This window comes from Stegodyphus dumicola, chromosome 10 (genome assembly GCF_044657685.1).
Source record: "Stegodyphus dumicola isolate Sdum_Otavi_A_Nest chromosome 10, ASM4465768v1".
Taxonomy (NCBI): domain Eukaryota; kingdom Metazoa; phylum Arthropoda; class Arachnida; order Araneae; family Eresidae; genus Stegodyphus; species Stegodyphus dumicola.
Genome location: NC_140777.1, coordinates 89,895,458 through 89,910,862, shown reverse-complemented (window position 1 = coordinate 89,910,862; position 15,405 = coordinate 89,895,458). Strand labels below are relative to the sequence as shown.

Sequence of the window (15,405 nt, the reverse complement as noted above, 5' to 3'; positions counted from 1 at the left end):
TCCGCGGATAATCGGGAGTGTACTGTACAGCAAACCAAAGGTGAAATTTTCCAATTAACGGATTTTGTCAAGAAACGTGGAGAAGCGGTAAATGAAGATGATATAAAAGAAGTTTTTCATTGCAACGACAATGCCCCAATTATCAATCAATTAATGGACAGCGAAATCTGTAGTATGGTTCAAGATCCAGAAAATACCGCTTCCGATAGTGAAGAAAGTGACAGAGCGGTTATTGAAAATGAAAAAATTTCGATTTATAAGTTAGTTGGTATTCTCCACACAGCAATTACAGGACTTGAACAGTGGAACTTTGTAACTGAACAAGAAATTATGTCTGTTTATAGAATTAAAAAGAAAGTATGAGCACAAAAAAATAAAGCAACTTAAACAACTTACATTGAAAGAAAGGTTTAATAAAAAAAAAAACAAATAAATAGTAAGCTGCTTTTTTTTTAAAATTAATAAATTTTGATACTTTTTAGATCATAATTTCTCTTTATTTCATAAACTCAAATTTCATATTTTTAATTGTATAATTTCTACATGCCATCTTACTAAATTTTAACTGATGATCTAATATCCAGAAAAGTCCCAAATCCGGAACCGCTGAAGTCCTGACGAGTCCAGATTTCAGACTTTGTACTGTATAACTGCATTTAAATCAGGCAAGTGGACAAATGACTGTGAGAACTGCAACTGTAACTAAGATTATATAAAAGCGCCGTCTAGAATAGGGTGTGATCAGACGAAAAGTGAACAATCATGAGGATGGACGTGTACAAAATGTTTTACAACTATTCTTTTACTTTTATTTTCATTCTTATGTAAATAAATTCTAGTTTTAACTTCATGAATTGTAGTCATGTTTATCATCAAGTCTTCCCTACATAACAGATAATGTAACTGAGTGCAATTTTTTGGTCCATTTCTAATCTTCCGTGCCTTTTCAAACATAAACTTCACCACTATAGTCATAATTTTATCTCATTTTGTGCTTTTAGAGAGATCTGAACTAAAACAAAAAAGACAAAGAAACAAAAAAATTTATATACCTAATCATAACTATATACCATATGGTAAATTTTTTAATTATAACATAATATGTGTAATACCTTATCTCTTGATGCTGTGAACCTAGAGTCATCATTAAATGCTTCTTTGACTAGTTTACTAAATCTTATAAATAATTCTATTGCCTGGGCAACATATTTTTCACAGTCCTAGAAAAGACAGTAAACATAAAAACAAATCAATAAATGATAAAATAAAAAGCATTTGTTATATTAAAAGAAAAAGATGAATTTTGTTTAATGACTCAATTTTATGTACTCGCAGATATAATAACACAATTGCAAAAATTTATATTCTCAAAAAACAAAGGAAACAATTTTCATATTGTTTCTTTCTTTAGAATAGCATATTTGTTTAGAAAACCTACAGAAACATTTGTTAGAAAACCAACAGAAAGAATTTTTTTGAGTATTCATAATTTCAATCCTTAGATTATTTAAAATTTCAATGCCTTAATATAATTTATTATTACTCAGGCATGTCTCTTGATACAGCTATTATCTACATATACTTTGTTAAATCATCATGCATCTTCTAATATAACATACCAGTAGTTCTAAGACACATTAGTGATTTTCAGTTCTAATAACAGAGAAAAAGGATATGATTCAAAGAAAATACAATGAATGAAATCAAATGTTTAAATATGTTTAGAAAACTGTTTTTTAATGAGAGTTTGATCTATTTGCAATTTTAAATTCCTATTTAAATTAATAATTTGAAAAATATGCAATTATAAGATCCATCAATTCTAATCTGTTTTTAGTAATGTTTATACAATCGTTAACAAAAGTTGAATCTTAGATTTAAAAAAAAAAAGTATAAATTATTACTGGGAAAAGCATACCTAACTGTTAAATTAAGTTTGCTGAATTAAAACTTTGCTTGAAATTGTTTCCAAAGTTATACATATGATACATTGATAATCTTGACTCGACTGGCTTACAGCTATTCACAGCCTCATATCAATGCTCAAAAGGGTGAATAACCACTTCTGGCACCTTTCTTATACAGTTAGCTGAACAACTGTTCCACCAAATGAGCATATCAACTTAGTATAGTGAGCAAGAGGAATTAAAGCCTCTAAATAAGATGAAAACTGAAAGTTGGAAAATATTGCTAAGCTGCGTGTAAAAAAAAAAAAAAAAAAAAAAAAAAAAAAAAAAAAAAAATTGTTGATTTGTCAAGAAAACACATATACAGTAAAAGCTCAATTATCCAGCATTCAAATAATCAGAAAGTTTAATTAACGAGAATATTTTAAAATTTTAGTAAATTCATTGTTATTATTTACAAAAAATTAAATAAATGAGAGACTTTTACAGCCATCATGAAACACACAGGGACTATGACCCAGAATTTTTTTTAAAAATGTCTTCAAAATAGTGATATTTAGTCCAAATAATGGATAGATATGATATCACATTACAATCATAAGATCTTTGCCCTGTTTTTATGGAAATCCAATTAATTTTCAAAAAGCCTTTTTTTTTTCTTTTTGTAAAGAAGGATGTAAGTTAATAGTTGTTTATTTGTTTTTCTTTCACATTTTGAAGGAATGATTAAAATTTGGGACTTGCCCTAGATGAGCAAGCAGTGGGTTATAGAGGCAATGCTAAATTTTTTGCCACAGAGTACCTACCTAAATTTTAAAAATTCCACAGCCCTTAAATTCTATCGCCAGTGCTATTTCACTGTTTGTAATCATTTTGGTGCCAACCCTGGAGTAGCATTTATATTTATATTAAGTTATATGATCCTGCCAAAGTGTGTGTTAATGGGCACAATATGATATTTTATTTGAAAAAAAATGGTTAAACACTGGTGATACAACATGAAAAGTTTTGACAAGTAATTTAAGCTTTTTTAGATAGTATAGCCATAACTCGTATCCTGCGATTAACTAATTTAATAAAGAGTAACCAGTTCTTTCAAATTTTGGCCAGAATGATTAGCAGAAATTTGGCAGGATCTCCACCAACTTTCATGGTCTATGGCAGCGGTTCTCAACCTTTTGACTAACGTGTACCATCTAAACAAAAACTGAAAACCTTTAGTACCATCATTACAAAGTACTACTACATCACCACTCTTGAACAAAGCTCAGATCGCATAAATTTACAAGTGTTAGAGAAAAGACTCAGTCAAGATGTTGGGGTTTTAATTTTTGAATTCAATAGTTAAAAATACTTCGCTTCTTTACCACCAATTTTTCTCTTGTGTACCACCCAGAGATTTCACTGTCAGATAAGATGTATTACTTTTACATGGTTAAGGCCTATGACTATAGATCACCTTTTATGTCTGAAATGCATTTTTATTCTTTAAATATTCATGACGTTTAGATAGGCTTTTGATTCAAGCTGATAATAAGCAAGATGGCAGTTTTCATAATTTTATAACAGATATCTTCCCCACATTCATTTAGCTTTTCTACCATGTTTACTTTTATACCTTCAATTATCCCAAATTTTCCCTTACTATTCATTTCCTGAGTTTTCCAGATTGTCGAGTTTTTACTGTAATTATATTATTACTTATCACTTTGGGAAAAAATGCTGAATATACAATGTATTTTGGTTTTGAATAGAACACATTACGGAAAAATCATTTATACCATGCACAGAAAAGCAAAAAATACATATCCAAAGACAGACATACAGTACATGAAAATATAAATACATAAGCAATACTTTAATAAATCCAAGAAAAGCAAATATTATATAACCATTCATTGAGATGCAAACTAGATTTTTTTCCCTAGTAAGGCCACTGCCAGTTTTAGAATGCCTAAAGCAGGTTTGATCTTTCTTATTATTAACTGTGTTTTCAATCCAAGAGATATGACTGTTCACTGTTGGATTTCTAAACTGACAAATAAATAAATGTATGTATAGATTTAAAAATACAGTGATTTATATAAAAAAATATCTTCATAACAGCAGATATCTTCTCTGAGACTGCAATGGTGGTGACTCCAATACATGGTAAATAAGTCACAGCTAGTAGGGTTTTTTACTTATTAATGTGCTGGTCATTTCTGGAAAAATTTTTGTGAGTTTTGCAACCAGTATTACAGTTCCCACTCTGCTGCCATTTTGTAATTAAAATAAAATGAATTTACATTTCATGACATGTTGCAGGCAGTGGAATTGGAATACCTGGAAATATTTGCATCCATTTCTGCTTGTCTGACTGCTCTGTCTGCAGCTCTGTTTCTAACTATACAGTGGGAAGCTACTATAGTGGGGGATTGTAGATATATACAGTTTTTGCATTTTCTTGATAAGAGGATAGCTGCATTTCTTTTATAGGTGGCAGACTAGACATGTAATTAAAGTATATGCAAGTTTTTATGCATCTTGGTACTTATATGAGTCATTGCTACACATATAGTCACCAATTCTGTCTGAAATACAGTTTCTATTACTTTGTCTGCACATTCAAGTACTAGTTTCAAACTTATTTTGAAGAATACAGTATCTACTTTTCACTCATCTGTGTACAGTTTAAAAAACGTATTTTCCAAAATGCCATGGAAGTTGGTGAAAATTGTTAAATGTCATCAACTTAGTGACAAAAATTAGCACTAAGGCCAAGTAAAAGGAATTTTGCTGTATCTCCAGTTCTACAAGAGATATCCTTAATACTGCCACATCAATTGATTTAGAAGTTAAATTGCTACAAAATAATACATAAATTTAAAGACTAACACATAAAGCAGCCACAAATCCTAGATTAAAAAAAAACATAATAAAAAAGCATAAAATTACCTTACAAAAGGCATAAAATAAATAAATACAAATAAGCAACAACACAAAAATATGTAAAACCAAATTATAAACACATAAATACAAATAGCTATATAAATTACAATGACATACACTATTGTAAATCTGTATACAAAGAAAGACAATGATTTACAATACTCTCATATTTTTTAACAACTCCAATACCTGTTAAATGTTTTTTAGTTCACAAAAAAAAATTTAAACAGAGATGACTGTGACTATAGCCATTGGGGATCACAGCTCTCAAACATACAAAAATTTATTAGTTTCAAATAGTTAATTTATACCAAATATATTTTCATTAGGTAGTTTGGTTCCTTATATTTGTGCAGAGTTAGGTAGGCCTGAAACTACTAAAAATTTGGAATATTTAAGGAATTATGTAAGTTAATATACAAGGTGAGACCAAAAAGTGACTCACCCCTCCTTTCAAAAATGAGAACAGCCGATGACCTGACACATGCACATTACGATATTTGGTACGCAACGTTGAAGTTCAGGGTCATTTGAAATTCAGAGTCAGTCAAGTTTCTTGTTTCCTGTTTGTTTGTGCAGTCACTTAAACCTGAAAAGTGTTAGTGCATTGCACAATTTACCAGAAAACAATAATGAAATTCTGTTTTAAAATGGGTAAAATTGCTACATGAGCCTTGGAAATGCTTCGAAGTGTGTATAGTGAAGACACTTTATCTCACAAGATAGTATTTCAGTGGTTCAAACTTTTCCGTGAAGGCTGTGAAAGCATGGAGGATGACATCGCAGTGGAAGACCAATGATGAGCAGACTGACAGCAAATGTTGAAAGAGTTAGGAAGTTATTGCTGCAAGATCGCAGTTTGTCCATCCGAATAATGGCAAACAAACTGAATCTTCCTCATGAAATCTTCTGAACAATATTGATGCAGGATTTGGGTAAACAAAAACTTTGTGCGACGTTTGTCCCTCATTACTTAAGCGATGAACAAAAACAGCGGCGATTGGACTCCTGTGGCGACTTGATCAATGCAGAAGATAAAGATGACACATTTTTACAATCAATCGTCACAAGAGATGAAACGTGGTGTTTTGTGTATGATCCAAACATGAAACGCCAAAGCATGGAATGGTGCACTCCCTTATCGCCGAAATCAAGAAAGTTTCACTCCAAAAAATCAAAGGTTAAGACAATGTTGATTACCTTTTTCAAAGCACAGGGAATTATCAATAAAGAATACATACTGGAAGGTCAAACAGTTAAAGGTGAATTTTATTGAAATGTTATGAAGCACCTCCTGGCTCACATTCGTTGTGTTCGACCCCATCTCCCTGCATCAAGCAAGTGGTTTCTGTTGCATGATAGTGCACGCCCTCATACTGCAATGTGTGTTAGATGGTTCCTCGTGCAGCAAAAGGTTACGGAGTTATTTCACCCTCCTTATTCCCCTGATCTTGTGCCAGCAGACTTTTTTCTCTTTCCATGACTGAAATTGGCACTAAAGGGACACCGATTTTCAAGCATCTCAGACATTCAAGCTGCTGTTACCAAGGAACTTAACACAGTCTCAAAGGACTAAACTATAAAGTTTCTAGATAGTTTCTAGAAACTATAAAGTTTCCAGAACTTGTATGAACATTGTCAGAAGTGTATTGTAGACAGCGGGAACTAGATCCCGCCACCTACAATACACTTCTGACAATATGCAAATATATAATATTTTACATGTAATGGTATTTATATGTAAATATATAATATTCTGGTATTTATATGCAAATATATAATACAGTTATTACTATGACATCAGTCACCTTACTTTTTGGTCTCACCTCGTGTAATTCCATAGCTCACTCAATAATAATAAACATTCTTACTTATACATATATATACACATACACATGTGTGTGTATATATAGTATATATATATATATCATGTACAAAAAGGATAGAGAATGGCCTTATCAACACAAAAAACTCAAGGCAGTGACCCAAACAAGTTTGAGAAACACTAACTTAAAGCATAAAATATGATAAATCAATCATGACTAATGCATGGATAAAAGCAATATAAATTTAACTGATTTTCAGCCTCCTTATCTATCTATTTTCCTACATACAAATTAATCTTTTTTTTTCTTTTGTTTTTTAAATTCTGATTTACATATATTATTTCTAGCTTAGATAAATGTAACTTGAAATCCTTTCCCAAAGAACTGATCCAAACAGCTTTCGATGCAAAATATTGGAGGTTTCCTCAGATGGCCAACAGAAGTAGGAAAATTGCCAGTGTTTGGTGTGGGATATAATAATTGGTCTTATTACATTATCCCTATTTCTTCCCCCAAAGAATTGACATGCAGGGATTTTCACACCAAATCCACAGTTTCTAGGAATTAGGGATGGGTTTTTTCTTTGTTTAGCACTAGATTAATGTAATTTGATAACTTCCTATTTCTTTAGCAATTCTGAAGGAAATTTCAAATACTGCCATTATTTTGACTGAAAAGCACTGTAAAAGGTATCATCATTAAAGACTCTGAAAAAAAATGTAAGTTAAGTAAAATATTTCATCCCATCAGTAAAAGATATAGAATACAATACTATAGCTAGAAACTAATATCTGAATTAACTAATTTCAAAAAGAATATTGGAACAGGAACTTCTCTCCCAAAATTTCCATAACTCTTTTCACTTAATTAATCATATAAATTATGAGTCAAATTCCATACGAATGAGCTTAACATCATCAAATATTAATACATAATGCAATTAATTACACAACATAAATACCTGAGTAATAATGGGTGCAGCAGCCTTCATTTCAGCTAAACCTTCACTAATAATATAATGCTCTAAATCTCTTAGCATAGGACTAATACCATCTGAAGCTTTGTCCATCAATTTGAACATCAACTGAAGCTCTGAAATGCAATTCCGTTTTAAATTAAAAACTACAGAATAAACAATGAAATTGGAAGAAAGAAAAACATCCACAAAATTTTCATTCTTTAAAACTAAAGAATTTAAAAAACTAAAGAATAATGTAAATTAAAGAGTAATATTAAAAACTAAAGATTAATGTATTATATTTTTACAAACAACAGCCCTTTTCTAAAAAATAATTTTCAACTCACTTGTCTGCTATCAAAATTACGATAACAGTTAACTAATAAGCTTTTACCTACATGCAGATAATAAAGTTTTAAAATTCATGTTAAGTAAGTCTTGTTAAACTTACTTAACATGAATTTTAAAACTAAATTTTAAACTAAGTAAGTTTAACAAGACTTACTTTCTGCCTCATGATTTTTTATCATTGCTGGACATTCTGCTAAAATAACTTCTTGAAATGTTGTAACAAGCAAATCTACAATGCATCTGGTAAACTAGCAATAAAGAAACATTTATTAATTCTGCATTTAAAATAAAACTGGATAACAGACAGATTAAATATGTATTAAAAGAACAAAATAAGCTACATAGGAAGACTAGTTAATGAATAAAACTCTTCAAATTCTGCTGCTATAGAAACAAATTCTATTATTATAAAAATAAAACTGCATGATATACTGATGTAGCAATCAGTTTTGTTTTTCAACATTAACTCCACTCACATCAAAGCTCATTCCATCAGTGCATAAAAGTCCCAATACTTACTGCATCAAAATTTTTTTGCATTATGTTGCAATCATATAAAGATTTCTTGCTCAGTGTCTGCATCATCCACAAAACATGCACTGCCAAAGTGAGCTTTGAGGAAACTAAAGTGAAACTCACTTGCAAACATCAGTCCATAATGTCAGAATATGATTTAACACTCACAATCAATCCTATCTTTAGAAATGTAAAAAAGAGGCTTCACAACCATAGCTAACCTAATATATATTTAGTACTTTGACATAAATCAATACCTTTTGGTAAACACCAATAATGATACATGTGTCCTTTCCATGTAAGTGTTATGCCAGCTCTAGAAATTTTTTTGTATTTCCTAAGTTGCCCTGATTAGCGTAGTGGACAGTGACACTGTCTGCTGTACTGATGGGCATAGGTTCTAATTTTGGAGAAGGCACTGATGTTTGTCAGCGTCTATGTGGCGTGGAGAGCACTCAAAATACTGGCAGGCTGAAAGTAATCTTCAGTAGTTTGGTGGCAAAAGAAGAGTGGAAGACCTTTTGAAACCTTTGGGATGTGCTCCATCAAAATGGGGGTAGAAACGTACAGTTACTGCATTGGGATAATAACTGTATGACCAATAGTGAATGTATTTGTATTCTTCTAAAGACTGTTACTTTAGTCACTTTAAGGAAATATTTCCCTTTTTAACTAGCCTTATAATCATGGTAACAACTACTGCAAAGACTGCCGAGTTCGCTAATTTTCTAAAATTCCCTAATCCTTTATATACAATGAAGACAACATAAATTAAAATCATGAATGAAGGAAGGTCCACTAAGATCTTGAAGTGCACATTTTAAAGAAACAGAGTTTAGAAACACATAAGTTTTCTCTTTCTTTTCCTTTCCTGCTTAATATGCTCTCTCTTCTTGAAGGCGAGGGTTTAATACAGGATAAAGATGGCTTCTTTTGTTTACCATTTAATGTCAACTTCAAATTAATTAAATACTAGCACTTATCTAGATAATTTTTACTGCATTTCATATCATGTATTTACTAGATTTATAGAGATACTAATCAAAAGCAATCCATTATTTTCTGGCCCGTTCTATTTTGCTAAAAATTTACGAGTCTTCCAATGTTCCTAAAATGAAACTGCACGTAACAATGGTTGAATAATAGAAATAGTGTTAACAAAATTGTCATCAAAGTATTGGAATAAGAACTGGGAACTGGTTTGAAAGATGTCATTTGCCTTATTTAAACGACTTCATATGGAGAGACAGATAACCTGTGGTGTTAGAGTGATACAATTTTGTAATCTAATTGTCAGATAATATGTGTAGGAAATTAAAAATAATTAATCAATTAATTAAAAACTGATTAATTTGCTTATATCAAAAAGACATTTCATTGCCCCAAAATGCCAACTGATTGTTGGCAATGTGGTGTATTGGCAATTATGAGCTAATACCCAGACACTATAAATTCCTGTAACACAGGGTCCCCAACCTCTCTGTCCCTAAGAGAACATTCTACAATATCTGTTGGATGGTGGGCACCATTTATTTTTTCAAGGTGAATTATAGTTGGAAAGAGTTAATATTACATGCACGTAAAAAAAAAAGATTGGTTGCATTTTGTTTTGTGCTGGTATCAGGGTTGCCACTCAAACAGGAGAACGAAATTCCCTCCCTTTTTCAGGTTTTCCAGGAGTGTTTTTAAGAAAATTCCAGTCTATCCATGTAGTGTGCATTTGTTGTGCTAAAGGTAAATTAATTGTGGTGCCACTTGATAACACAAAAATTTGCTAACTGCATATGACTTATATACATATATATAAAGTATATTACCAAAACATTACTATTATGACTACAATAGGAGTTATTTTCCATTTTCCCCAATAACTTTCATTTACAAAAGAAATTAAATAAGTACAATGCATTCCATCTAAACCAAAACCAGAAATGAAATTCATTGATTTTTCAATGCAATGTATGAACTTTTAAACATAAGATTTTCTCCACCATTAATTGTAATAAAATTATGTCATGAATGATATTAAAAAGTATTATACATAAATTCTGGAATGGAAGTTATTGTTCACAAAATGGCAGTGCGGGGCCCATTTATATCTATCCTATTAAATAATATATAATTGGCAAACAATCACCTCAGTGATATTTCAACACTTGCTAAATTCTGAAAGGTTAAAAAAGCATTTTTTATGCAAAACTGTTAATATAAGCATACATAATATATGTTAAATGAAAAATATTTATTAGAATTAAAAATATGACATTTAATATATTTAAACAAAACACTAATAGAAAAAATACTAATGAAAAATAAGCACCAAATTAGATTTCTTGTTTTAACTTTGCAATTTGCAAGTCAATTGAAGAAACATCTCTGCTCAATTTTTGTTTTTTTTGACTCCAAAATTTTAATCTGTGCCTTGTTCCTTTTGTCTAATAGTATTTTTTATGTTTATTATCACACAGTTTTTTGTCTTCGAGTGCTCGGTGATATGCACCACGAGCAGATCTGGCATATCATAACATATAAGGAGTTACATTAATATTAATCACACCTCCATTTACTTTTATAGCATCATAAACAGTTTGCACTGCTGTTAAAGAATTTTCCTGCAGATTTTTCACCAACATATCATTATTAACTGAAAATCCACTTTCTACTGTGGAATTGCCATGTGATAAAATTAGAACTAGTTTTACAACACTCCAAAGTTCTTTAAAATCTGAGTTATTAATCAAATCCTTATAAAAGTGATCAAGTCACATTGAAGCATAATTAGTAAAAGTGTCTTTCCAAACACCCTTACTTCTGAATAATAATTCTTTAAACTGCATTTTTGATTTATCTGAAACTGTGGAATTTATCCATTCACTTTCATATATTATATGCAATAACCTCTCCATCCTTTTCTCACATAAAAATTCATTAGACGTAATGAGCTTAGGATCTAATGAAGAAATGTATTTAACTAAGCTATATTTCAATGGGCTTCTTTCAAATATTTTTTATACCAGCTTAACCAAAAATGTTCTGCACCGAGTTCTGAATTCTCTTTTGTTAAGATCAGATACTCCACTTTTAGCTAAACTCGCCCCAGCAGCAATACCCCCATCTATATCTGCAACATTACAATAAATGTTTTCATCCAGAATATCTATATTTATCAGTTTTTCAGGAGCTTTTGCCTCTCGCAGTATATCTCTTTTGACAAATTTGGAGAGAAGATGACTTAGCATACTATGGAAAGTTGTATATAGAAAGGGGCACAAAGGATCAGCTGTCTGAAATGACTTTAGAAATGGATGTAAATTAACTCCTGCAACCGAAATAAAAAATGAGATTTTTGCCAAAAGTAGCTTATCTTTAACAGCTTCTCTCAGTCTTTTGAATGACACAGTTTTTGGTAGTTCGGATGATTCTACATATTTTTTGACATGATGAAAAATATCAATAGCTCTCTCAGCAACAGGTATGTTTTCACACCATTTTACTTCACAAAACTTCAACGGAAAAGTTGTACAGTTAGTGATGGCAATATAGTCTGCTTGCCAAGCAAGACTGTCTTTACATACTCTATGCATATTTTTAAATAATGCACTTAAATTCCAGTCAGTACCTTTATGGCCAGCTCTAAAGGCACCATGAACAACATGCAAACCACAGGACCCAATATGTAATACATGGCAGGCATCATTATTTGCTAAATTTTCTTTCAAATCTCTGAGGAATTTAAGATTGACATTTGGTCCATCCAATGATACTTGCAGCAATTTCTTTTTATCTAGCTCTGAGGTTCCCTCAAAGAAACTTCTCAGAAGGTCATTGGCAGATACATGTCCCCAAAAAATTGATGTGAGGTATCTTCATTCCTCGCACTGTCCCAAAATCTAACAAAAAGATCCATTTTGCCTCTCTGGACAATTCTATTTAATGCTTCATTGAAGCAAATTACAAATTCAGTGTTCTAAGATCAGAAATGAGCATCTTTTTGAAGTATGGAGCTAAACCAAATGACACTAAATATGACATTTTTGTATGTCCCAGGGTCATAGCTTTAGCTTTATTGCTGTCATCAAACACTTTCTGGAACAGAACAGCAGCAGCATTAAATGCATTATAAGAAACATCTGAAGAAACAAATTTCATAGCCCACAGTAATTCCGCAGCAAAAACTTTGTCCTCAGGTGTGAACGCGTTTAAATTTGATGATTCAGCAACTAGTGCCGAAGACTGCTGTGTTTCAGAACTGCTTTTATCTATGGAGAAATAGTTTTTTAAGTTTTCAGAGTTCATCTTCACAAAAATGATTTTCTTATGTTTTACACTGTTTATGTGGCTTGTAACTGCTTTCCTTCCCATGGTACTAAGCATGATATTTTGTTGGCAAAACGTGCATCTTGCCATGTTAGGAGCTAATTCGATAGGTTGCAACCATGGATTCCACTGAGGATTGAGACTAGAATCTGCCCAACCTGGATTAAAAAATGTCTTTTTTCAGATATTTTGCAGCTAAAAAAAGAAAGAAATCTATTTAATATTTTTAAATAAATTCAAGTATTTTATACTTATTTAGCAACACACATAAGTTAAAAATATGTGCACTAGATTTCGTAATGGTATGTTATCATACTGCCAGAATTAGTTTCACGAGTATGCCACAGAAAATTGCCTAAAATTTGAAAGTATTAACTAATAAGAAATAAATTTAGAAGGATGAAGCAACATTAAATGATATGAATAACATTTAAATAAATTAATTGAAGATTAAAAAGTGAATTACAATAATTAACGGTATTTTGCCAAATATAGTTATATTGAATGGTTAGTCAAGATAACTTGTTATTATTTTGTTTAATTTACTCCAAAATAACAAGGCATTTATAAAAAAAAAAAAAATGTTTAAAAGATTTTGTTTTGTATGAGCTTGGAGGAAGGGCACAGCAAAATTGGAAATTTCAAGCAAAAGCAGGATTGATTACTGATTTTTACAACATGAAGTGTATAAAAAAAGAGGGGACAAACATTTTAATATTTACTGTTTGTTTCTGAATTCGGCAACAAGTTTTATCGTCGTTTATTTCTCAAAAATAAATTTTAAATGCGAATTATTTAAAAATCGAAACAACGGAAAACCGAATTCAGAACACACACACACAAAACAAAACAAAACAAAACCAAAAAAAATGGGGGGAGAAGAATATTTTGCCAATTACAAAACAAAGTCAATTTTTTTAATGAAATTATAAAGTATCAGATTTTTTTGCGTCATTTCAAAGTCCAATAATCATAATACACGCCACCAACGATGTTGAAAAGCTAAACAGTTCAATTTGATTTGTTTAATACTGCACAAAATATGATTCAAAAAGCAACAATAAACTTCTTTTAACTTTAAAAATGCACTGCATGAATTCTTATCATTTTAAAAAGCAAATACGATAGAGTGTTACGTAAACATACATTAAAAAAAATTAATAAGATGTAAAAGATTACAAAATTTAACTTACCAGACTTTTTAACTGAAAACAGAAAAACGTGCTCTCTTAACCACGAGGCATAACTTCATCTCTTTCTTCCGTTCCACATGTGCATACGATTCTTTGTGCGAGCCCCTGAATTCAAGAGGTTACTGGAAACAAAGATACTGGAAACTTTCTTTGCCTTTCTGAAAGACAATCTGGTTAGCGCCGCAAAAATTGGCTCTATGCCAGCTGCCCGAATGACAAGCACGCAATACATAATTCCCCAAGAACGTGATCACTGTCAACATTGGTGCGAAAATCAGTTTTGGGGGGATTGCCGTTATGAAATTCCCTAATTTTTTTCAAATTTTGACTAAAATTGTTAAATTCCCTGATTCTTCCCTGACTTTTTTGGTCAATTTTCGATTTCCCTGACTTTTTTCGGTTTTCCAGGTAGCGTGGCAACCTTGTTGTATCTGTGATGGACGCAATTTCTATTTCATTAAAAATGAGAAAACATTTTATTCAAAATTAAAACATTTTTATTGTGATCGTATAGTGACAGGCACACATTAAACAATTGGTAGGCACCATGGTGCCTACAGGCATAGGGTTGGGAACCCTGCTCTAACACTTCCTCTAGCTATTTTCACAGTCTTCAACTGCCCTCAAAGTTTGGTGGAATTACTGACTGAGTAGAATTTTTGTTAGAATTTTTTAGAATTACTCACGCAATTCTTGTTATCTCACAGCAATTTGTGAATTACTTAACTTTTTGTTATATATACTAAACAGTTTGAATTAATTGAAAAATGTTTGATCAGATTGTGTGTGTGTGTTCTGTCTTATTTTGTTTTGGAAAAAGCAATGATTTTAAATTTTAATGCTTGTTAAGACAGCAAAATAAAAGTTCCATTTCATTTTTATTAATATTTTTTAGAATTAAGAGACATTTCATACTGTTGATACTCTAAAATTATTAGGAAATGGAAAACATTAGGAAATGGTTTTAATAAGTTAAAGAAACCTTGAATAACTTTTAAAATTTCACATAAAATAGCATTACGTTAATATTATTTAATTTTTTTAATATTTTTGCATACATTTTAGCAATCAAAATTAACATTTCAAAGCAGTTTGCAAACTACCTTTCCTGAATTACATGAATATAAAGAACAAAGCAATGAACATTAAATACTGGGAAACTTTTTCAGTGTGATATTTCTTGCTGATGACATTCATAAAACTAGCCTTAGAGTTCTAATAGTGATATCAGTAAAAAATTTAAAGGAGCAATTTAGTTATATACACTCTCACAAAAAAAAAAATATATATATATATATATATATGCTCAGAGAAGGAAATAAACTACTATCATGAAACTTAACAGGCATGTACTGTCTGAGGAGATAAACAAGTGATTACAAATTCAAAACAAAACTCATTTATTA

At 30.9% G+C, this 15,405-nt stretch overlaps 1 protein-coding gene and 1 pseudogene across 2 annotated transcripts in view; both read right to left on the bottom strand.

Moving 5' to 3' along the window:
* LOC146995020 (cullin-5-like) overlaps positions 1–15,405 on the bottom strand; it is a 430,616-nt pseudogene that overhangs the window by 321,935 nt on the left and 93,276 nt on the right. Inside the window, exons 6-7 of the transcript XR_015043473.1 lie at positions 8,128–8,221; positions 7,626–7,756 (exon numbers count right to left, since the gene is read on the bottom strand). The product of XR_015043473.1 is annotated as a cullin-5-like (transcript). The remainder of the gene's footprint in view (positions 1–7,625; positions 7,757–8,127; positions 8,222–15,405) is intronic.
* Positions 12,354–14,286, bottom strand: LOC146995022 (uncharacterized). The gene is made up of 2 exons (XM_085825237.1): positions 14,000–14,286; positions 12,354–13,001 (listed from the first exon to the last, which is right to left on the bottom strand). Exon 2 carries the CDS (start codon positions 12,894–12,896, stop codon positions 12,441–12,443), a length of 456 nt encoding a protein of 151 aa, XP_085681363.1. The 5' UTR covers positions 12,897–13,001; positions 14,000–14,286; the 3' UTR covers positions 12,354–12,440.

Coding starts and splice junctions, on each gene's coding strand:
- LOC146995022 (XM_085825237.1), bottom strand. CDS start 12,896: ATGGCAAGATGCACGTTTTGCCAACAAAATATCATGCTTAGTACCATG.